Source organism: Nomascus leucogenys, chromosome 10 (assembly GCF_006542625.1).
Source record: "Nomascus leucogenys isolate Asia chromosome 10, Asia_NLE_v1, whole genome shotgun sequence".
NCBI classification, from domain to species: Eukaryota; Metazoa; Chordata; class Mammalia; order Primates; family Hylobatidae; genus Nomascus; species Nomascus leucogenys.
This window is the reverse complement of record NC_044390.1, coordinates 83,289,348-83,314,208: the sequence shown is the minus strand read 5'-3', so window position 1 is coordinate 83,314,208 and position 24,861 is coordinate 83,289,348. Positions and strand designations below refer to the sequence as shown.

Sequence of the window (24,861 nt, the reverse complement as noted above, 5' to 3'; positions counted from 1 at the left end):
GTGAATTTTTTCCTGTTTTGCAAAGAAAAGTAAGCATACTTATGCTGGTTAATGGAAGTTGCCTTTCCAATTTGCTGTGCAACCTGGTGAACAGTTTGCGTGCTGAATCTTTATATAGCCTTTCCTCTCTTTAGTATTATAATATGTGCTTAGCTGGCACATACAATATGGATTATGTTTGATTATTTTGTGTATAATTTCCATAAATAAACAATCTCCTTTCCTTATAATCCCTCCTTTCCCTCCAAAATAAGCATTACAATTGAACTAGTGGAACTTTAGACTGTCTTCTTCAGTGGTTCTCAACAGGAGAGATTTTCTTCCCCCAGAGGACGTTTGGCAGTGGTTGGAGACATTTTTTGGTTGTTGTAACTTCAGATTGTGAAGCCTGAAAACCAAGCCCACAATGTATACTTTTAAAATATACATGCATTTTTCTATGTTAACCTGCTTATAAAACTTTAATAAAACATACATTGTTCAAAGGTTTTTCATGTGTGTTTAAGTGAAAATGTCACTTTGAGTATGATATACTTGTTCCTTCCTGTTTATTTTTCTAGTTAATTCTTAGCTTGCTCAGTTTTAAGGTTTTTTGTTTTTTTAATGGCTTAGATACTTGTTCAGAGCTTATATTGTACAATAATCCACATATATTCAACACCTACAGGCTGTTAGAGGACTGCATGCAGCTACTTACTGAATGCCAGTATTGCTTGCATTGTCTGTTGTAGAACTTCTAAATTATCAGTCCCCATACAGTACATCACAGGAAGTTGGCAGATACAATGATCCATCTGTTATCACACCCATCAAGTGCATTGGCTCGGAGGGAAAAGGCTGCAGATTGGAGCTCAGTGTGTGAGAGAAGTGAGATTCCAAGATGCTTATCATTCTTTCCAGAAAGTCCTTTTTGGCCTTTTGACAAGCTTGACTTGCTCATTTCTAAAACAGCCTTTCAGTTTATGATACCATTACCTTTTCATTAATATTTTTGGAAAAACTAGACATGTTGTCAGAGATACTTATTTTTCTGAGAATGAGGTTTTAGGGTATCAGCTTTTCTTTCCCTCTCCTAGCGGGTGGCTGTGGGGAATTCTTGGTCAGATTGTCATAGAAAATGAGCAGTGGAAAATTGAAACTGCACAATCTGGAGAGTTTTATTTTTAAAATAGTCGTTCTTAACCTGAACTAAAGTAAAGCAAGTATAAAACATTTTTATGTTATTCCAGTGTGGCCAAGATTTTTTTTCTTAAATTTATACAAGTATGATCACTTTCAAAGAAGAGTGTGATTTTCATAGTTAATCAAAAATGTTGAGGCAGTTTTTTGTGAGTTTAAGAAACCTATTGGTTTCCTGGAAAGTCATGAATGTTTATGATGTCAAGGGTCTGTTATAGAGCCTCTGAGATCTTTTAGACAAAAGCATTGATGCTGTTCTTAATGGCACTTTGAAGTTTTGGTGACTACCCTCGAGGTAAATGGGTATGTGCTGGTCATTTCCTTCTTTCTTTTTCTTTCTTTCCTTCTTCCTTCCTGCCTCCCTCCCTCTTTTCTCTTTTCGTTTCGTTTCTTTTCTCTTCTCTTCTTTTCTTTTCTTTCTTTTCTCCTTTCCTTTCCTTTTTTCTTTTTTCTTTTTTCTTTTTTTTTCTCTTCTTTCTTTCTTTTTTAGACAGAGTCTCACTCTGTTGCCCAGGCTGGAGTGCCGTGGCACAGTCTTGGCTCACTACAACCTCCACCTCCCTGTTTCAAGTGATTCTCCTGCCTCAGCCTCCAGAGTAGCTGAGACTACAGGCACGTGCCACCATGTCCAGCTAAGTTTTGTATTTTTAGTAGAGATGGGGTTTCACTATGTTGGCCAGGCTGGTCTTGAACTCCTGACCTTGGGTGATCTGCCCACCTTGGCCTCCCAGAGTGCTGGGATTACAGGCGTGAGCCACCATGCCCGGCCTGTGCTGATCATTTCTATCTTGTGAATAGTCTTATTTATACAGAGTTGCTCCCTTGCCAAGGCGTAATGTCTGGTTTGGGTAGGCAAAAATCCACTCCCAAATTAGTGTCTGTGTATTATATGTCTTTGATTTAATTTACGTTCACCTCCAGAGGGGCAAAATGGTTAGAGAAAAAATAAACAGGACAGTGTATGACTAATTGAAAGTTAAAAATGGCCTTGCTTTTTCCAGACTCAAGGATACAAAATGAAGACGAATAGTGAATAGTTGTCTAGCTGATTTAAAAGAGCCATTGTATTTCAGTTTCTTCTCTCTTCACCTTCATTTTAATAACTCTCCTGAAAATGGGATTTTTAGTCATCTATCTCAGAGTATAATATTTATTTCATCCTCAAATAGATGAAATAAATATTTCATCTATTTATAAATAAATATTTATTTCATCCTCAAATAGATGAAATAAATATTTTCATCCGCCTGTCTCGGCCTCCCAAAGTGCTGGAATTACAGGCGTGAGCCACCATGCCCGGCCTTGAGTTATACTTTATTAAAAATAATTCTGTTTTAAAAATTGGTGAGAAACAATCACAAAAATGTGATGTATGAATAAGCCAGAGATACTTGAGAATAATTATATGGAAGCTGATTTTCCAGGAAGAAAATAATAGAAAATAGAAAATTACTAAAACTTCCACAAAAATGCTTCTACAGCATTTTTCCACTTTTTTTGTTTTTTGCATTGTGTTCCCCCTCATTCTTGAAGAGAAAATAAAAGATTCCTCAACCTTTGTAGATGTGGCTTATGATAAATACTATAGGGACCTTAGCTCATTGTACCTAATAGAATGGAACGTGGAACACATATGCCTTATTCTTGTTTACATGCACTACATCAATATGTAATACGAATTTAATTTAATATCACTCCATTTAACTGTGTAACTGTATTTTGTTATTTCAGATATAATGAACACGACTGATAGAACATTGTAAATTTATAGTGATTAAGAGCCATCATCTGTAATAATAGCCTATAGAGTTGATAAGTAGAATGAATTATGCATAGGAAAGAGAATAAAGAGATAATTCCATTTCTAAATGTTTCGTATTGGGATAGAAGTTTTATAATTTAAAGTTGCCTGATTTTAAAACATTAAACTCTTAGGAGACCCACTTCATGACAGTAACTACTTTACATTGTGAGTTTATTGTGGTATTTTAATTTATTTTCTTGATTTTTTTTTTCCTCAAGAATACCCTTCATTAATCATTCTAATCTTGTTGATTATCAAGAGTTCAAGTAAGAGCCTTCAATTGTCAGTAGGAAGAAAAGCTAAGCCTTTTATAAACGTGTCTGTTTGTCTATTTTGCATAGTATAAAAATCCTTAGAATCATATTAGGTTGCATTTTGCTCCACTTTGAATGTTTTCCTCAGGGTCACAATGTTTTTCTCTGTGGAAGGTTCTTTGCAGTATAGTAAGCACACAAGGATTGACATTGCCCTTGTACATATCGTGCTGACATTCTTCTTTGTGGGTGAGAATACAAGTAGTAAATGAATAATTTCTTACCGTTGTCTGCTACAAAGCAGTAGATGAGAAAGTGACTGAGTAGGACAGGACTACTTTACATTAGAGGGTCAGGTAGGGAATGCCTCTTGGAGGAGACAGCTAGATACAGGAAAAGGAAGTCACATGTCTTGAGCTCACTTTGTTGGAAAAAAGAAGGCCAGTGTTGTTGAAATGGGTACACAGAGGGAGTTGCAAGAGGTAGACAGAGGTGAGATCAGGTGGAGCCTTGTAGGCCATGGTAAGGAGCTTATTAAATAGATTATTAATTCCATGAGAAGCCGTTAAAATAAGGCTTTAAGAGGCAAGATGCTACGATGTGACTTAAGGTTTGAAAAAGATTACCTTGGCTCTCATGAATAATGGACTTCAGGTGCTTTGAGTGAAAGCAGGGCGACTAAAAAGCTTTGCTTCTTGATGAAGCTGGATTGTAAAAGAAACGGGATGACAATTTCTGTACTTTACAAAGTGTTAGTATATCTTCTGTCCAAACAACTGTTGTATGTTTACTGTGTTTCTTTAGGTTATCTTCTTTATCATCTGAACTGCTGAGTCATTCTGAGTGGGTAATATTGCCTTTGAATATATGTATATTTTAGTTAGAGTAGTAACTATTTAACAGACTACATAGGGGTACTTATATTTAAAATTTAGTATAAAAAGTTTGGGTAAAGATTTATAGTAATTATAATTTTTGTTTATTCCATTACAGATATTTAAGCACACATCCTAAAAGTTGAGATCATGGTGTATATACAGTTGAACTTTTAACCTGTTATCTCTTATGTATTTTTTGTTTTTGAATCGGAGTTGAAAAAATGTTTTAAAATTGTGAGTTATAACAAACAGAAAATTTCATACAAAAGAAATGAATTATTATATAACAGATCTAATACAGCTCCCAAGAAATACTACAGGCAACCAAAAATCTTTCTGAGAGCTCCATCACTATCAAAACTCTTTTAAAGTGATAGAGTAACTTTTATTGTTATACTTTTTAACAGCTAGTATTTAAACTATGGAAAGCAGAATTAATATAATCAAGCACCAGTTGACAAACTATTGATAGCCTGTATTTCAAAAGATAATTTGTAAGTTAATTATTTGGAAAAAATATATATTTTTTAACCTATGAAAAATCTATTCTGAATGGTGGGTAGATTCTAAGGCCTGCCTATCAAAACTGATTTAGTCTGTAATGCTTGACCAGTGTTGGTTTGGGTCCTGGGTTTTGTAACTAGAAGGGGTAGGTTGGTTAGGACTTCACTTTATAAACATTTAAAATCCTCAGAATCTATCTTGGAAGGCTTTCCCACATTCTAATGCAGTTTGTTAGAATTACGCACTTTGGGAAAGAATCTCAAAGAAAGTAAAGATAACTGTAAAAGAAGCAACAGAGCCAGTGAAGTGTTAGCATTGTCCAGTGGCTCAGGCTTTTTGGGTTTTTGGTTTGATTTATTCTTTCAACTTTTCTGGTAATTTGCAAATTCTATCCTCTTTGCAAATTCTTTGTATTTATTTGTAATACCTTTTCAAGTGAACTCTCTGTAGAACTTCCTAAGTTATAATGGCTAAAACTACAACTGGATAAAACTGCAGCTGTCCCAGTTGACTGGAGATGGAAAGGGCCAGAGGGACTCACTGGGGCTCTTGTACAGGACTCTAGTACTCCAAGGACCACAGGAAGAAACCACTGCACCTTCTGTTATGGGAGCCGCCCAGGCCTGCCCTACTCCAGACTGTGCCCTATCCAAAACAACAGTGTCACTTAACTTTCCAACCAAAATGCCATTCTAGCCAAATTTTGAAAGAACATAGGATTGAACTCATTCACACCACTGTGACTGTAAATAACTGACCTTTATTTCCTAAAGGACTTGCAGTTTTCATATTGACTCATTAATGCAAAGGAATCTTGTAGTGTTGAAACACCAACATGAAATAAAAATACTGGCAGTGTTGGTGTATGTAGGTCATTTATAAATTTTTTGCTTATGAGTTGGAAACTTCTTGGCTTAAGTTTTGGATAATGACATCTTTTCCTGGATATATTTTAACTTAAGTTTTGAAAAACTTTTATTGCTTTCCAATAGGTTGTTTTTGCATTCATAAACAAATTAATTTTGAAGACATGGGGGAGAATTGTACATTCTATCTTTTAAAAGTTGAGAATAATAATTTGTGATTCTATTAAAAGCCAGATAATTGTAATGGAAATTCATATGTAAACCATAGTTGTTTATGAAAGTAAAATGTTCTGATTACTAAGAATACATTTAAACTGAAATGTTTTTAAAATAAAAATTTTTAATGTGTAGTGACATGTTTTATACTGATGATTAACTTTGTCTTTTCCAAAAAGAAGACAAGCAGGGAAAGTATGCAGAAGTAATTTGATTAGTTTTGGGGGAGTCATGACTTTACATAGTACAGAAAACCAAAATAAGAGAGACATGGATTGCCAGGCACCGACAGTAGAAATTGTATAGATGTTATCTTCTGTAATAAGACTCATTGTTTGATTTCAGATGATGAAAATTTTAAGCTTATGTAATTCTAAAATTGTGTGGGACACATAAAAACTTCTCTTCAAAATACACTGTGTTTAAGTGCACATTAGAGTTCAGTGGTCCATTTATAGACATATTAGAGTTAGGCTACCCATTTTCTAGTTTCTAACCTGCTGTGGTAGCACAGGTCAGAAAACTCTAAAATCCTACTATTTAAAATTGTTCAAGCATTTTGCTGTTTTACAAAAATTTGTTTGTGGTATGTACATAACTGTTTGCATTGATTGATTGTTTGAGATGGGATCACACTATAGTGCCCAGGCTGGCCTTGAATTTCCGGGCTCATGTGTCCTCCCACGTCAGCAGCCTGATAGCTGGGATTATGGGCTCCTGCCACATTGCCTGGCTACATAATTATTTTTTGAAAAGCTATTACAGGTTTCAAAGTTTTGTGAACCAGACTTAACTTTTTTTATTATTGGTTAGTTTTGTTTCTTTTCTGTCTTAACAAATTTTCACATGTGCAAATTATTTTATTTTGTAGCACATTCTTAGTGTAAAAATCAAGAGTGTTGTAGAAAGCTTAAAAAAGAGACTGTTTTTAATTGCTTAATTGTACAGACTCTGCTAACTTTGAAAAAGTATTTTCCAATATTTTGGTTTAACTATGATCTTTCAATTCATGACAAATATTTTTTTTCCTGTCAACTACCAAATTCTCTATAAACTACAACCCAGCAACACACATGTGTAAACCAACAGAAGATTGCATTTGTGTGTATGGAAAGGTGGTTCACTTTTTGAAATTCCTTAAGAAAACTGACTTTATATGTTGTCAGTATAATGTGGCTTATGACCTTTTTCTAATTTAAATTAGGGCCTTTATAGTTACAGTTAAAACCTTCACCAGGTTCAGGGATTGATGGGCGTTGAGTGAAATGATAGACTGACTTAATTATTCTACATTCTTGTTTTTAATCAAAGTTACATTTTAAAAACTGGTATAGTAGAAAGCAGTTTTTTTTCTGTCTTGGAGTAGCATTTTATATTAAGGAAAACAAATTATTATCTAGTAAAAGTAGATAACATAGTGAAGAGAACAAATTATTTTGTTGTAAGATAATGGAAAAAAAGGATACTACTGTTGAATTTTCTAGTCCTATGGTGAAAGAAGTGGAAAGAAGGTAGATCAATAGTCATTACAGTTTCAGTGACAAAAATAATTTTGTAATTTCTGCCTCCAAAAAGTTGGATGTATAGAATGAATTTCTGTAAGAATCTCTTCTGTAATATTTGCCATAGACCGTCAAGCTGAAATAAAAGCCAAGGTACCTATCAGGTCAGGTCTCAAGGAGATGGCACTGAGTTTGGTCTAAAGAAACCTTTGTGCACCAAGTCTTCACGGTAGTCAGTCAGTCTCTCTCTTTCTCTCTCTCTCTCTCTGCAGATGTTATTTTTGCTACATTTGCTATTTTAACCTGTCAGTTAAAAAATAATTACTATGTCAGTATGGCTGGCGGCTCGTATAGGAAAAATATGCTGTCTCTTAATCAAAGGTGATTACAGTTTTCCCCTGTCTATAAATGTGCTTGTTGTGTAACGAGAATGCATTAGTCTCAGCCTGATGTACGAAATGAAAGGCAGTAAGAAGCAGCACCATTGTTACCACTCCAGGCGTGTCTAATGAATCGTGTTTCCATGTTCTCTCGGTCACGCCGTAGAGTGCCCTCAGCCAGGGCTAAGCCTCCTGTAAAATGTTCTTTAAGATGATTGTAGCAAGAACAGAAATGCTGGATGACTGGGGGTGGGGAGAGAATGCCAACGAGACAGCTGCATTTCAAACAGTTACAGCTGCAAGGATTACTCATAGTAATAGCAGTGACAGACAACTGTTTGAGCTTTAGTGTAAAAGGCAATTTGGGGACTTGCCCTGTCAGAATTTTAGTAGCAAGCTTCTGTGTGCACGTGTGTGTGCATGTGCGTGTGTTTTTTATTCAAATTAGTTTGTGTCTGAAGAGTGGAAGGAAATATTTTAAATTTTTACTGCTCAATTGTGCTAATGTTGAAATCAATAGTTGAGTCATCTTTATTAAAATCGTTGTCCTAGAGGAAGTTTATAAAATGTTTATTTGTAGCATTGATGAATTTAAATGTATATGTTCTAACTGAATCACATGTCTGCTTTTCCATCTCAAAATTTATCTTGTGATGATTCCTTGTTTTAAAAATATTGGTTTTCCTTGTAATTTCTGAACATACAGCCTTGTTTAATATAGTAGCCTTATTTTAAAAATTTATTTCAAATATGATGTAAGCTTATAAAAGTAATGCCTGTCATGAAATCTGGAAAATACTCAAAGAGGTAAAGGAGAAAACAACCATTATTCTAGCAGAGATAACTGTTAATTTTAATCCTTCTAGACCCTTGTTTATGCATTCTAGAGAATATTAAGAGCATGTTAATCGTTTTAAAGATTTAAAATGGTAATCATTTTTTAAAATATTTGAAAGAAGTAGCAAATGGGGACAAATTTGGTTTTGAGAAGTCAGTAACAGCCATTGTGCAAGATTTCTTTTTCAGTGTGCAGCTATTAAAGTAACATTGCAGCCTGTTTTCTGTAGCAGTTGTCTTTTGAAGACCTTGTACAGTTTATCTCGAAATTTAGTTTTATGGTTTCCTTCAATTTAAAGTTTGCTGGCTTTACAGGGAGTCTTGTGATCCATTGAAATGCTAACTTGGGTCGTGTCTCAACTGCTACAATGCTGTGTAGAAACTGTCATTAAAATTCTGGTTATCCTGCAACTGGCAGAGAACCCATGCTGATTCCTTAGGAAGATACTACACTGTTAAAATTTTGAATCGCAATTGTGCTTCTGTCTGCCAAATATTATCAATATTTGTAATCACTTAAGGTGGCAAATAGTTTGAAATAAATGGAACGTTTTAGTATATATCTTCTATCCATGATTCTTATTTGTTTGATGAATTGACATCGAGAAGGTTGCAATCCATTTCCAACATAGATTTGTTAAGTGATACTGAGTATTTTACACTCATGAGCATTCAAGAAATCAGAGCTCTAAGTAGGTTGAAGTTGATATAAATAATAAGTCCATTTAGTTATTAATGACTTCAAATATAGATTCTACCAGGCAACTGATGGCAGCATAAATTGATCAGTCAGTGGTGGTGTAGTGTTGTAAGTCATTGGATTTTTTTATGTGTGAAGTGCTATATTTCATAATTAATGTAGCATTGTGCTCCTTTGTTACTCAGTTTCTTTGGTAAGTCAGTTTTTAAGAAAGCAGATACTTCAAAATCGTTTATTTATCTTGGTATCCTTCATTTGCTGCAGTTAGATTAAGTGGATACATGTTTTCTTGTTGTAATATCTGATTAGTGTAGTTTTTGGAAGTAGATTTAATAATTCAGAAGATTTTTTTTTAACACTACAATGCGTTTTATATGTTTAAGGTAGAAATTGAAAACAAAGGCAGTGGGCAAATGATAAACCTTGGATTCAGAGCTATGCTGTCTTTAGCCGTTAGTTGCTGAAATCTAACTGGGAAACAATGTCCTTGTTTCCTGTGCCTTCCTTTACTTGTATTTCTGGAGTTTTGAGTGAAATTTGATTTTCAACAATTTTAACGGCTGAATAAGGAGTGCCATCCCTGAAAGTGCCCCTCCCCCACCTCCAATATTTGCAGTGGCCAATGCGGTTGCTGAACTCAATGTTCTGGATAATAGGTTTCATTAGTTTTGATGCCTGAGGTAAAAAAGCAGTAGGTGGGAATAAGAAGTGTTTTTGATGTCTAGACGTTCATTTCAGCTGTTGCTGCAATATGATACATTAAAAGGAAATATGTATCATAGCTCAGAGGAAATATGTATTCTTTGAAAGTAATTCTACTTTTAAACTGTGTAAGGCTGGGTGACCTGAATTCTAAAAGCATGAGCTTGAATTTCTTCAAGGTTTCACAATCTTTATGCCCCTCCCTACCCTATTCCATTCTCTCTCCTCCCATTTTTTTTCCCCTTCAAGTAAAGTATGTCAGTTTCATTTATGGAATTGGAAGGGATATCTTTCCAAGATCTCTGCTGGGAAACACAAAATCATTGAAGTATATGCTGCTTTGATATTTTGCCGTATTGACTTTTTTCCCCCTGAACCTTTTATATGTTTTTTCTTTCAAATAAGCTTATTAATTCTGTAAGGAGCCATGTTTTGTGAAGTTGAAAGAAGTTATATTGCAATTGATGGGAATTTTGAAAAATTATTTGGGCACTAAGCAGTCATTACTACTATTTAAAACTTTTCCTTTATAAACACTCTTTTCTGTTAAAAAACATTTATATACTACTTTTGCAGTTTAAATATTTGATTATGAGGATAACTGTAGTAAAAAAGGTTGAATAACAGCAATGTAAACACATTCTGATTATAGCTTTTATAATTTAAGTGAGATAACTTTAGTGCCAAAATAGTTTTTCTTTGTAAATAGGCAGCTGTAGTAGTACTTCATTTTAGTTTTTAATCTGGCTGTAATAGACAAAATAACAGCAGGAGAATGTTTTAATTTAGAAATTCCTTGTTTTGATTGACCGTTGTCACTCATTTATTTTACATGCATTTTAGATCTCTTGGTTCTTTCTCTTTTGAGACCAACACAATTTTAGGAAAATTCTCCCATTATGCATAATTAGACTCATAAACATAGTCTATAGAGATAGTCTTATTGCTACTTTATATTCTTAAGGTATTATAAGCATTTAAATAGAAACTGGAAAGATCAAAGGAATTAGAAAGGCGTTTTTTCCTTTTTTTTTTTTTTCCTTTTGGAATGGAGACAGCATGCCATGGAGAGATTGTAGGTTTCATAAAGATAGGGTCTTCTTGTAGACTTTCTGGTAGTCGTTTTTCTTCTCAGTCTACCTTGAAAGGGAGAATGCATTTCATTTGTAGAAACGTAGGCTAACTGCTCTGTCCCTCTTTATGTATTTTCCCCTGAAGAAAATCTTACTCGTGTGTGTGTGTGTGTGTGTGTGTGTGTGTGAGAGAGAGAGAGAGAGAGAGAGAGATTATTTTAAAAAAAGCCAAAATGTGGTTTTGTCTGACTTAGCCTTTGAAAAAGTTAACATGTAACTAGAACACATTAATTTTAGGTCCAAATTTTGGAACCAAAGGAAAATTTAACTTCAGTGTTAACATTGCCTTTCTACCCAGTGCTAAGAATAAAAGAATGGTTAAAGAAGGGTTGAGTGAGTGGATTTGCTTAACACTAAGTGTTGTATAGTGGAAAGAGCATGGGTGTCAGAGTCAGAACATTTGGATTTGAATCCCATCTGTACCACTAATCCTCTTTAAGTAGATGTGAGGAAATTTTAGATTGGTGCTAATTTCAGTGACATTTTGAAATATACATAATCAAGTCAACTCTATGCATGTTTATGAATATCCAAGAAGTTCTAGCCACAGCAGCTTTGAAAATAAATTGCTTCCCCTTGAGGAATTCAGTTAATGGAATGATTAATATATTTATTATTTGTAACAGTAGGTGTAAAAGCATTTGATCCCTGTATGCTGCTGACTGTAGCTCAGTTTGACTACAAATTCTTAAGACTTCTTAGTTATGTGACTTTGGACAAGTTATATATATATATATAATTTTTTTTTTTTTTTAAAGATATGGGGTCTTTCTCTCTCGCCTAGGCTGGAGTACAGTGGCATGCCATCATAGCTTACTGCAGCCTCAAACTCTTTGACTCAAGTGAGCCTTCTGCCTCAGCCTCCCAGGAAGCTAGGACTACAGGCCTGTGCCACCACATTCAGCTAAGTTTTTAAAGTTTTTTTTTTAGAGCTGGAGTCTTGCAATCCTACCACTTGATCTTCCAGAGTGGTAGGATTACAGGTGTAAGGCACTGTGCCTTCTTAAGATTGTTAGTTTTCTCATTTATAAAATGGAGCTTAGAATCAACTGTATTCATCAGAGTTCTTAGCTTCAAACTAAGAAAAGGAGTTGATTAAAAGAATATTGGATATCCAACTACTTGGCACTTTTACGATCAGCACAACAGAACTGGTTCAATGAAAAAGCTACTGCTAGCTACCACCAAGCACTAGATGCTGTGGTACATCTGCTACTTTAGCACCAAAAACTTGATATTGAAGCCTCTGTTTCTAGAGCTGTCAGAAAGATATCTCCATCGACTTTCTTTTTGTCCCTGGATTCAGAGTCAAAGGTGTGGACCAAGAGCATCTGGTAGGGGTTAGAATGTATGTCCTTGTCCACACTGTAGGGGAGGATGGAAAAGAGAGAATCAGTATTTTTAGTTTCCGTTAGGGGTGATTATATTTGATCCCAACTAGGGCTCTTAATGATAGTGAAAATGAAGAAGCCCGACACTGAGTGACAGAAGTGTGCCGGATGTCTGTTACTCTGTCTAATAGTGTTGCGGTGAGTAGTCTCCCCACCTCCCCATTTATATGTAGTGCCTAATTCAAAGCTTGGCACATAAAATAAGAACGATTGTTTTCTGGATAGAAAACCAACCCTGATTATATGTTATTTAATTGTTAATTTAAAATATAAGACATTTTATGCTAGTAGCTGTTTTGCAAAGTATTCAAAATAGTTTTTGCTTCCCGGTGGTTTGCACATACATGTGTTAGCTTTTTGAAAGCATTCCTAGTTCTTAGCTTGGTGCTTGACACATAACACGGTCAAGAACTGTTGTCTAGTTAATGTTGATCAAATTATCTGTTATTAGATTCTAAGCATGTCTTTGCAGATTTAACTTACTTTGAAATTTTAGAGATTTATTGAAACATATGCTGCTCCTATATTTCTGGAAACTCTGATCATGAGAAAAAAAGGATGGTCTGATTTACATTCTGTTTGACAAATGCATGTTAGTGATAGTAAATTGAAAGGGTCAGCAAATTAATGCATTATCCTTAATTTCATAGCCTAAATTGATGGTATTTATTAGAGTGGTTATTGGCTTATAATTTTTTATGATAAATTGAATCTTTAGTATGTAATTTTCAATGCAGTATCTAAGACATAGGAAATTTAAATCCAAACACTGTATGCTTTTTAAATTATCTCTACTGATTTCTATTTAAATTTTGTTTGTTATAATTTTTAATTTTCTATTGTTTTCTAAGCTTTAGTGTACTTTCCTTAGACAAGGGCTTAACGTAGTATGATTTGTTTTATTTTGTGTTACTACTTTCCTATTTTATATTAACTTAGTGCCCAAACTTTATGTTAATTTATATGTTATATACTTATAGAATATAAAAGAACAGATAAGAATGACCATATAATTATTTTTCAAAATAATTTTTAGCATTTAAAAAATAAAAATTTTGACTGGGTGCAGTGGCTGACACCTGTAATCCCAGCACTTTGGGAGTCTGAGGCAGAAGGATCACTTGAGCTCAGGGATTCAAGAGCAGCCTGGGCAACATGGTAAGACCCCATCTCTACAAAAAACATAAAAAAGTAACTGGGCATGGTGGCCTATGCCTGTAACTCCCAGCAAGTGGGGAGACTGAGGTAGGAGGATTGCTTGAGGCTGGGAGGTGGAGGCTGCAGTGAGCTGTGATCATGTAATTGCACTCTAACCTGGGTGAAAGAGCGAGACCCTGTCTCAAAAAATTAAAAAAATGCCTTAAGATGTTTGTATTTTGTTACATTTGCATTATATACAGTGTTTGATATGAAGTGAAGAATATAACTGGTACATTGGGCTCTAGGAACAGTTACTTCAGTCTGAATTTCCTTGTTAATTACTCTTTTTTTTTTTGCTTTTAATACTTTATGAATGGAGGTTAATCACGTAAATACCATATCTTTTGGATTTAGAAAATGCTTTTTATATATAAATTTAGAGTAGGAGTCCTTTTGATTACCACACTAAGAAGATAAAGAGGTCAATAGTAGCATATTCATGATGGCTTAAGTCTAGAAACTTGGCCCAATGGTAAAATGAGTTTTCATAATTTAGAACAGTAAAAGATTGTGAGTAAAGTTTACCGTATTTAGTAAATAATACCTTATTTAGTAAATAATATTTCTGTGTGTTTGCATAAATGTATGCAGGTATGTAACTACCACTATAATCAAGATATAGAGTGGTTCCATCACCCCTCAAATTTCCAGTGTCCCTTTGGTATCAACCTGTCTCACCACCTCCATCCCTGGAAACCATTGAGAAGTTTACAGTACCTTAAATTTGCCTTTTGTGAGAATGTCATATGAATGAATCATACAGCACATAGTCTTTTGAGTATGGCTTCTTTTTACTTAGCATAATGAGATTCATCCATATTTTTTCTTGTATTGGAAGTTCCCTTTTATTTCTGAGTAGTAGCCCATTGTATAGATATTTCATTGTTTTTCCCACTGTTGAGAGACATTTGGATGGTTTCCAGTTTTTGGCATTTACAAATACAACTACTATATACATTTGCTGTAGTTTGTTTTGTGTTGTGAGAGTACAGTAGGAGAAAAAGAGTTTGTTTTTTCCTAGAACCTTACATCCTCCAAACTTGAGTATATACCTAGAAGGATGTAAGGTTCTAGGGAAAAACAAACTCTTTTTCTCCTACTGTACTCTCACAACACAAAACACTTCGGTGACCAAATGTTGCAGAGGTGGAGAGCAGGTGTTTCCCCTACATCAGGTAATCAATCAGTTCTGCAGGGGACACCAGCTGGGTGTCCTCTAATTCAATTCAATTCTGACGCTGTCTACCTGGAGATAGCATCCCATCTTACAGGTTGAGGGCTTAGTCCCACAGGACTGTGGGACTTGAGATGCCAGGAGTAAGTCTGGACCTCCAAAGCTTCTGACCAATTGGCTATAAATCTGGGGTTCCTACAGCCCCCTCCTTGGGTTCTGTTAATTTGCTAGAATGGCTCACAGAACTCAGGGGAAAACTTTACTTATGTTTACTGGTTTATTACAAAGGGTACAGAGAACAGCCAAATGAAAGAGACGCATAGGGCAGGTTATGTAGGGAGGGGCAGGAGCTTCCATGCCTTCTCTGAGTGCGCCACCCTCCAAGAACCTCCATGTGTCCAGTTATTTCGAAGCTCTCAGAACTCAGTCTTTTTGGGTTTTTATGAAAGCTTCATTATATAATCATGTAGGTTTGATTCATTAAATCATTGTTAATTGTCCATTAGTGATCAACTCAACTTTCAGCCCTTCTCCCTAGAAGTCAGGGTGGGGGTTGGGGAATAGGGGGCTGAGATAGAAAGTTCTAACCCTCTGGTCACATGATTATTTCCCTGATAATCAGCCCTCATCCTGAGGCTATCTAGGCCACCTATCATTTCTTTAGCGACTAGTGTACGAAAAACATTCTTAGCGGTCTAGAGATTTCAAGGATTTTAGGAGCTGAATGTCAGGAAACAGGACCAAATATATGTTTCACAATATTACAATGGGATATTGCTGGGTTGTATGGTAAGTGTATGGTTAACTTTACAAAATATCGCCAAAGGCAACTTTTCCAAAGTGGCTGTGCTGTTTTTGCATTCCAACCAGCAGTATATGACAGTTCTGGCTACTGTATTCTGTATGTTAATCAGCACGTAGAATTGTCAGTTTTTCTTTTAAGCCATTTTAATGGATAATGAAATCTTATTGTGATTTTAATTTACATTTCCCTAATGACTAATGAGGTGTTGAGCACTTTTTCGTATACTTACTTGCCATTCATCTAGTCTTACTTGGTGAACCGTCTGTTCAAATCTTTTGCCCATTTAAAAAATTGTTTTTTTTTTTTTGGTAGTTAAGTTTTGAGATTAAAAAAAAAAAAAGAATGTATTCTGAATACAAGTCCTTGTCAGATATGTGATTTGTAACTGTTTATTCCCCATCTGTGGCATGTCTTTTCCATAGCTTAACATAACTTTCCCATATTTTTTGAAGAGCCAAAGTTCTTCATTTTGATGAAACTCTGTTTATCAGTTTTTCTTTTATGGGTCATGCTTTTGGTGTCATATCTAAGAAATCTTTGCCTACCCTAAGCTCCCAAAATTTATCTCCTATGTATTTTTTTTTGAAATACTAGATTTAGGTTTTGCGTTCAGGTCTGTGATCTCATTTTGAGTTACTTTTTCTATACGGTTTGAGGTTCTTTTTCTTTTCTTCCTTTACTGAATTGACTGAATTGCCTTGGCACCTTTGTTGAATTAAAAAAAAATGAATTTGTGGCTCAGTTTTGGAACTCAGTTCTATTGATGTGTATCCTTTCTACAGTACTGTGCTGGCTTGCTTACTCTATCCTAATTCATAGTTAACCTAGAACTCAGTTGACGTAAGTACTTCTGTATTTTTCTTTTACCACATTGTTCTGGTGGTTCTAGTTCCTTTGTCTTTTCATATAAATATATAGACTCAGCTCATCTATTTCTATAAAATATCCTGCAGGGATTTTTATTAGAATTGAGTTGATTCTGTAGTTTGGTGTGAGAAGAATTGGCACCAAGAATTTTTCTAGTTTGTGGTCAATTTATTTATCTTTTTTATTTCTTTTGTTAGTATTACAGTTTTAGCATATTTTGTAAGATTTATACCCAAGGATTTTATGGGTTTTGGTGCTACTGTAAATGGTACTTTAAAAAATTTCAGTTTCTAATTATTTATTCCTAAATATAGAAATGCGATAGTTTTTTGTCTATTGACCTTGTATTCAGTGATTTGGCTAAACTCAGTTTTAGTTCTAGTAGATTTTTTCTGTTGATTCTTAGGATTTTCTAATAGACAGTCGTGTCATATGTAAATAGAGACAATTATTTCTTCTTTCTTGCCCTATTGTATTGGATGAAATTCAGTTATAATGTGGAATAGGAGTAGTGAGAGCAGACATCCTTACCGTTCGTTCAGTCTTTTGCCACTATGTATGATATTAATTGTAGATTTTGGTTACTCTCTTAGGTTTTTTTGTTGTTGTTTGTTTGAAGAAAAAGTCTCTTCTGGGTTCTATTTTAAAATTGTAGAAATCAGGATAAAATTTTAATGGTATATTAAAATTGTGTCAGCTATACAGCAGTTGTGGTAAAGTTGGCATTGCCTGTGCATGCTCATTAATTGTTCAGTGTTCCACAGCGCATGCCTGGAGAGCTGTAACACCTCAGTATTTCAGTTGACAAAGTATTTGAGAATAATTAGAGGGAGTTTGTTGTTTGTATACTTTCCTTTTGACATCCTCTGACAAGGCCAAGGTAACACCAACATTAAAACTTGTAAAATGATGATATCATGAGGAAGGAATTAGATGTGAATATGAGATACTAAGACGGATAACCTGGTTTCTTCACCAAGTCAACTGCATGTTAAAAAAAAAAAAAAAGAAATGGGCTGTACTTGATCAAAGAAGACTTAAGAGAGAATTGGCAGACCTTGCTTAGAATATGATTTGATGCACACTGAAGTATTTAGGAGTGGGATTTGCCATAAAGTATATCAAAATAAACAAAAAGGGTGGTTGCAGCAAGAGACATAATGTTGATTATTTGGCTTAGGAATTTATTGGGACTTGTTATTCTATTTTCTTCTCTCTTCTTTCTCTCTCTCCCCCTTCTGTCTCCCTCTCCCCCCTCCTCTCTCTCTTCCCCCCCTCCCTCCTCTCTCCTTCTTCCCCCCCTCCCTCCCCTCTCCCTCTTCCCCTCTTCCTCCCTCACTCTCTTTCTCTCTCCCTCCCTCCTTCTTATTTTTTTTGAGACAGGCTTTCACTCTGTCACGCAGGCTGGAGTGCACTGGTGGCATGATCATGGCTTGCCGCAACCTTGACCCTGCTGGGCTGAAGCAGTACTCTCGCCTCAGCCTCTAGAGTAGTTGGGACAACAGGCGTGCACAACTACACCTGGCTAATTTTTTAAATATATATATATATATATATTTTTTTTTTAATCGTTGAGATGGGGATTGGCTGTGTTGCCCAGGCTGGTCTTGATCTGCTGGGCTCAAGCAATCCTTCTGCCTCAGCCTTGCAAAATGTTGGGATTACAGCTGTGAGCTACCACATCCAGCCCCCTATTTTCAAGTATATTTGGAGATTTGACTATCAGAAGTTTTAAACAGTGTGTCGAATAGGTGTCACCAGTGGAAGAAAATTATGGAAATAAAAGTGGCACACTCTTCACAAGTGCTGCATCACCAGCACTCTTTATGGGACAGAGGATGATTATGTAGGAAGATACTGCACCAGTGACTGGGTTGAAGAGTGATTCAGAAGAGGTAGACTTGGAATATTGATGTAGTTAGGAATTTTTAACTAATTTATTTTGCTTATATTGTCTGTTTTATATATGCATAATAGTGGAATATGATGAATAGGACTCAATAAGTTTAAAGGAGCTCTTTGAATCATTGGAAAGTAAAAACTGTAAGTGATAGGAATGATGTTATAGTTTGTCATCTTCCCTTCTTCTCCTGGTGGTTTGCAAAATAATGGTGTATCTTAAACTTGATGGTGCCTTAGGGTCAGTGAAACACATTAGGAAATAAAAACAAATTAATGTGGGTTGTTCTTTCTATTGAGATATTAGCTCTCTTTCAAACCTAGAAAAGTTCTACCCAAAGGATAAATGTGTCAGAGGGAACATAGATTCATGATACCTGCAGAGCATTGTTGGAAATTTTGGAATGTTCTGTCTTAAGCAAAGACTATCAGTTGTTAGCAGGAATGTTTTTCTGTTTGCTGTACTTTATTTCTCTTGCTATAAATAACATAACTGTTTTAGACAGAGATTGCTTTGGGAAAATTTGGTAAATCAGGATTAGCCACATAGGCAGGAAGACAAAAAGTTATTTGACATAACCAAGAAAAAAAAATTCAGCTTTGTAATTTTCAGAAAGTCTAATAGATAAAAGGCCTGAATGTGTAGTTTTTCAAATGCTGTCTGATTTGAGAATATGGAGATGCATTTTGGTATGTCTACTGGTGTGGTAAAAGCATTAAACATGCCTTGTGGATATCATTTGTGTTTTAATTCTGTCAGAATTTTCTCCTCTGAGTGCTTTTGTCAAGATAACAAGTAAAAGAGAGGAAATTTTCTTCTGTAAATGTTGTTTTCATCCTTCCAATTTTTTGCTATCTTGCATTGAACTAGTGTAATTTAAAAGGAAATTAACTGTCTTCTCTAGGACATTTTGTATCTGTTTATATATTTATGAAAATAAAAGGAATTTTAGGAATGCATGGGGCATTGTTAATACGTGGGATTCTTTTGGTGTTGGAGTTACTTGTGGCTCAATGTTATAACATATTTCAGAGGCAAACAAGATACTTCCCAAAATGTCAAACATTAACAAAATTATAAATTCAGGAAATAAATTTGATGTTCTGGGAAGATGTAATTTCCTGACAGTCTCTAAAATCATGTCCTTTAGACCTTCAAAACATGTAAAGACATTTGTGTAAATCTGACACTTTTGGAATTATTTTCCTCTTGATTTTCCCTCTAAAAAACATAACTTTGCTATTAATTTGTGACATTCTTTTTACCTTTAAATAGAACTTTAACAAAATTAGTCTTTGCGATACTCTTAAATAGATTAATTTGAGAATTTTAAATGATTTTAAACTTTGAAGAAGCAGATTGTAAAGACATTTATGGGAGGAGTGTTGCACCATGCCTCATATTTCTGACTTTAAAACCAAGACACATTACTTTTTTTTGTACGTAAGTATTTTCTAACTTCGGGCAAATACTTAAATTCTACTCTCTGTTTCAGTGTGAGATTATTTAAGTCATTTAAATTAACTCATGAACTTTGCTTTAGAAAAATATTTTAAAAGTTTCTTTTTATTTGGATGTCCTTTTTACTGGTTCTTTTTTTTTCTTTTTTCTTTTTTTTTTTCAGTTGTGGAAGAAGGACTCTGGGAAAATGGCCTTTCCTATGAATGTAGGACGCTGCTCTTCAAAGCGATCCACAATCTGTTAGAAAGGTAAGAGAAGGAACAGCAGACAGTGGTTTGCAGACAACCAAGTATTTTGCTAGATACTGAGCGTTTCCTGTAATTTTCAAAAACTTTTCACTTGCAGTGATTTATTGCTAGCATGAAAATTACATAAATCTTTAGTTTCTCTTTCTATTGATATAATTTGAAATTTAGAGAAGTTTTGGGAACGGTACAAAGAACTCCCATATTCCCTGCTCTTCAACGGTACTTTTTATTTTTGAAATTTATTCCCTAAATCATTTGCATGTTTGTAAACTCAAGATTGATGTTCTTTTTTACCCTTAAGTATTTGGTGTATATTTCCTAAGGACAAAGGTGTATTAGCACAGTATCGTAATAAAAATTAGGAAATTTAACATTGATAAAATGCCATTATCTAACCCGTAGTTCAATTCAGATGTCATTGGTTGTCCCAGTTATATCCATTATAGCTTAACCTCCTAAGATTCAATCCATGATCATACATTATATTTAGTTTTCATGTCTCTTTAAATCCAGAACAGTTCTTTAGCCTTTTTTTCTTTCTTGACATTGGTATTTTTGATGAGTTCAAACCTTATATTGACTTTCAGTTTGAGATAGTTTTCTCATGCTTAAATTCAGGTTATGCTTTTTATTAGTAGTAGGAATACCATAGAAGTGATGCTGTGTTTTCAGTAGGCTCATATCGTCAGTGTCCCATTATTAGTGATGTTAACATGTTCTGTCAATTGACTGAGGTAATGTTCTGTCAAGTTTCTCCACTATAAACTAATAAGTATTTTGTTAACTATTATCTTTGTCAATTTTGCATTTGTAATTAATACGTAATTTGTGGCCAGATACAATGAGATTGTATAATTATCCTATTTCTCATCAAATTTTCATTTATTTGTTTTAGCCTATATTGGTAGTCCTTGCTTAAATCATTTATTACCATTATTGTTGTAATGTTAATTTTCAAATGCCACCATTCTTTCTACTTTTTATTAGTCAGCATCCTGTTGTAAGGAAGAGCTTTTTCGTTTTCTTCCATTTTATTTCCCTATTTATTTATTTATCTTGCTATGTAAGTTGGGACCCATGGATTGTTATTTTATTCAATGGATTATGGTTGATTTTTACCATCATTTATTTTGATGCTTAAATTCTTCCAGATTTGGTCAGAGGAAGCCCCTTTGTGATGGCTCGCTCCTATGTCCTTTTGACATGATCCCATCGTTGAAGCATCCCCTTACTTTCTGGCATAACAATATGTTCCAGGCTCTGAATAGTGTTTTGAGGGGAGAAGTAGATGAGAAGAATGGGTTCATTAAGAGCTTGTATGAGAAAAAGTTTTTACTTCTCTTCCTGAGTCTATATGTAGTACTTTCAGGTAATCAAAGCTGTAAGGACTTTCCAGTTTCTTATCCAAACTGTTGGCTAGGGTGGTTACCACTATAATACAACTGCTTAGGATACTTGAGCTACAGTTGATATGTTATTTAAGTTACTCAGAAAGACTTTTTTCACTGACGATTTCTCTATTTCTCATTCTCAACTTTAGCTCCTCTGAGTGCTCCTCCAAATCTGTCTTTTGGAGTAGACCTAGAAATCATCTGTTACTAAGGCGTACTATGCATGTGGAACCATTGATTTAAGAGTTAAGTACTCTTAAGTCTTCCAAATAGTTGGTAATTCTGTTTCCCACTGTAAAACAAAACAAACACAAACTCTATCCAAGAAAATGTGGAAAACTTACTGTTGCCATAATCCTGTACCAGAATAAAGCTCTTGATATCTCTGCAATAATTAACGCACGTTTAAGCACAATTCTTTTTATACAAAGTTACAAGGTATGTGAACAAAGTATATTTTAAAATTGTAGCTCATTGTGTTTTTTTTTTTAATATCATGATTTATTCCTTTCAGAAGAATACGAACAAATGCGAAGATGAATTACATTCTTTTAAGTTTTGTACTGGCAATGGTAGCATGTTTCTTTGTCGAGAGACAATTAGAAGAGCAGAAAAACTGGGAGGGAGGGGAAATGCAGGTAATTCATTTATTTTTGGCTCATGAATTCAGAATTTTTGTTGGAAATTGAAGTCAGGTCAAATTAAACTGTTATTTATAAGAAAATTGTCAGCCTGGGCAACATGGTGAGACCATGTCTCTACAAAAATTTTAAAAGTTAGCCGAGCATGATGGTGTGCTCCTGTGGTCACAGCTGCTTGGGAGGTTGAGGTGAGAAGATTGCTTGAGCCCAGGAGGTTGAGGCTGCATTGAGTTGTGTTCATGCCACCACAATCTAGCCTGGGTGACAGAGTGAGACCCTGTTTCAAAAAAAAAAAAGGAAATTAATTATGACATATAAAGTTTGGGATAGTTCTAAAGAATTTTGGGTTATTCCTTGGCTTTATTTCAGTGTCTGTTACTTGGACAGTTTACCCTAATCTCACTAAGCCTTAGTTAACATTTAAGTACAGGACACCATGTACCTTGAGCTTTTGCTTGATGATAGATATATATCATGTGTGCCACATAATGCCTCACATACTGTTAATGTCAGTAATTATTTTCACCATAAATTTATTATTTTACATACTTTGATTTGTATTCTTTCAAATTTCATTAAAGTAGTTCCAGAATGCTCTATTTGAGCCCTCCTACAGGAGTTAATTTTGAAACAAATAAAACATCTTTTCTATTAGAAAATAATGATCAAACCATCTTCATGTAGTTTATATGGATGACTTCAGATACTTTTGAAAAATGGTACTAATCCTGTTGTTCTTTAAGATAATAATTTTCTCCTATCAAACTTAATGTAACTTTGTTCTATGAATGAAAATTACCCTGTTCATGAGATAGGGAAGCACATTTAAAGATTGTTGTTGGCTCCGTTTATTCATTGTCAACAGAAGTTGGAAGGGCTAACATATGCTTGCTTAATCTGTGGTAGTGGATATCATGAAAATTACACATAGCTCCCCCCCCCCCCCTTTTTTTTTAAAGCTCAGCTATTGTTAGTGTTAGAGTGTATTTTATGTGTGGCCTACGACCGTTCTTCCAGTGAGACCCAGGGAAGCCAAAATGTTGGATACCTGTACAACCATTTGTTGTAGTCTTTGAAAAACCTGTTTACAATATGAATTTATTGAGAATTTATTTACCATCTTATTCCTTGCAATTTTCTGTTATGCCTTTTCATTTCTATTCAGATAAGATGTGGATTTTGTTTCTGGCTTGAAAGCTAGAACTGAGGAGTTTTTTTGTTTGTTTGTTTTGAGATGGAGTCTCCCTCTGTTGCCCAGACTGGAGTGCAGTGGCACGATCTCGGCTCACTGCAACCTCCGCCTCCCAGGTTAAAGCAATTCTCCTGCCTCAGCCTCCTAAGCAGCTGGGACTACAGGCGTGTGCCACCATGCCCAGCTAATTTTTGTATTTTTAGTAGAGATGGGGTTTCACCATATTGGCTAGGCTAGTCTTGAACTCCTGACCTCGTGATCCACCCGCCTTGGCCTCCCAAAGAGTTGGGATTACAGGCACGAGCCACGACGCCCGGCCAAACTGAGGATATTAAAACAGATCATCAAGGACTTTATCACTTGGAGAGTGTTTGTGTCTTCCTAGCCGTTTTTTCCTTAGTTTGCATGTTAACAAAGTTTGTATTGTGATCTATTATTTCTGCTTTTTATTTTTTAAGCATAAGATAGGTTTAATTAAAAGGGAATTTCATTTACTACCTTAAGAATCTCTCACAGCTAAGCAGGAGCCATATAAATTGACCTTCTTTCCAAAAGGCTGCAATTTCTATTGTATGCAGAATAATGTCGCTGAAGTGAGTTATTGAAAAACAATTTTACTGTAGAAATTAAGGAAATTTCTCACAGAATAATACAATTTCATTTGTCATTGCTATTGATTGGTGCCGAGGCAATCTTATATTGATGCTGTGTAGAATATTTTAAATTCTATGGTAATGTGACTTCAAATATTTTCACCTTTCACTTAATTCTCCTGTAACTCTTCAGTATTTGTTGAAACTACATTGTATATATGTAGCTAGGGTCATCTGTCCATTAAAAACACCGAAAAGATCACTGCTACTTACTCAAGAGCATTTTCCGTAACGATATCAGACAGAAGATAACATAGTTAGCTTTAATTTTATGTCTCTTTTTGGGGGTACAGGTTCGTTTAAGTCCTTTTCTTCACTTCCTTCAGAGATAAGAGATATTTTGGGTCTCAGTTCTGCCAGTTAACTGTGTGACACATGCCAGTGACTAAAGCCTGCTGAACTCCTGTTCCTTCACCAGTAACATGGTGAAGGGTTCTTTGGCTCAGCACAGTACCTTTCTCATTGTAAGAGCTGAATAAATGGTTAACTGTTATTGATACTAGCTAACAGAAGTATTGATATTACCTTTTCAGAGTTGGAGACAAACATTAAAAGTCACATAGTCAGTTTACCCAGCTAATTCTGGAATCCCTTTCTATAATATCTTTTTTTTTTCTTTTTTTTGAGACAGAGTCTCGCTCCGTTGCCTGGGCTGGAGTGCAGTGGCGCGATCTTGGCTCACTGCAGTCTCTGCCTTCCAGTTTCAAGCGATTCTCCTTCCTCAGCCTCCCCAGTAGCTGGGATTACAGGTACCCACCACCACTCCTGGCTAATTTTTGTATTTTTAGTAGAGTTGGGGTATCACCATGTTGGCCAGGCTGGCCTCCAATTCCTGACCTCAAGTGATCTGCCCACCTCGGCCTCCCACAGTGCTGGGACTACAGGCGTAAGCCACTGCACCCAGCCTTATGATATCTTTTTTACTGAATATATACTTTTGGTTAAGTAAGCACAGTTTTCCAAAGAGTTCTTTTTATCTTTAA

General features: G+C 35.1%; 1 protein-coding gene across 2 annotated transcripts in view; it reads left to right on the top strand.

Moving 5' to 3' along the window:
- Nucleotides 1-24,861, top strand: part of MED13L (mediator complex subunit 13L) — a 318,781-nt gene that overhangs the window by 146,222 nt on the left and 147,698 nt on the right. For both annotated transcript variants that reach the window (XM_030821461.1, XM_030821462.1), the window contains exon 3: nucleotides 19,917-20,001. In XM_030821461.1, coding sequence (XP_030677321.1) covers nucleotides 19,917-20,001 — 85 coding nt within the window. The remainder of the gene's footprint in view (nucleotides 1-19,916; nucleotides 20,002-24,861) is intronic.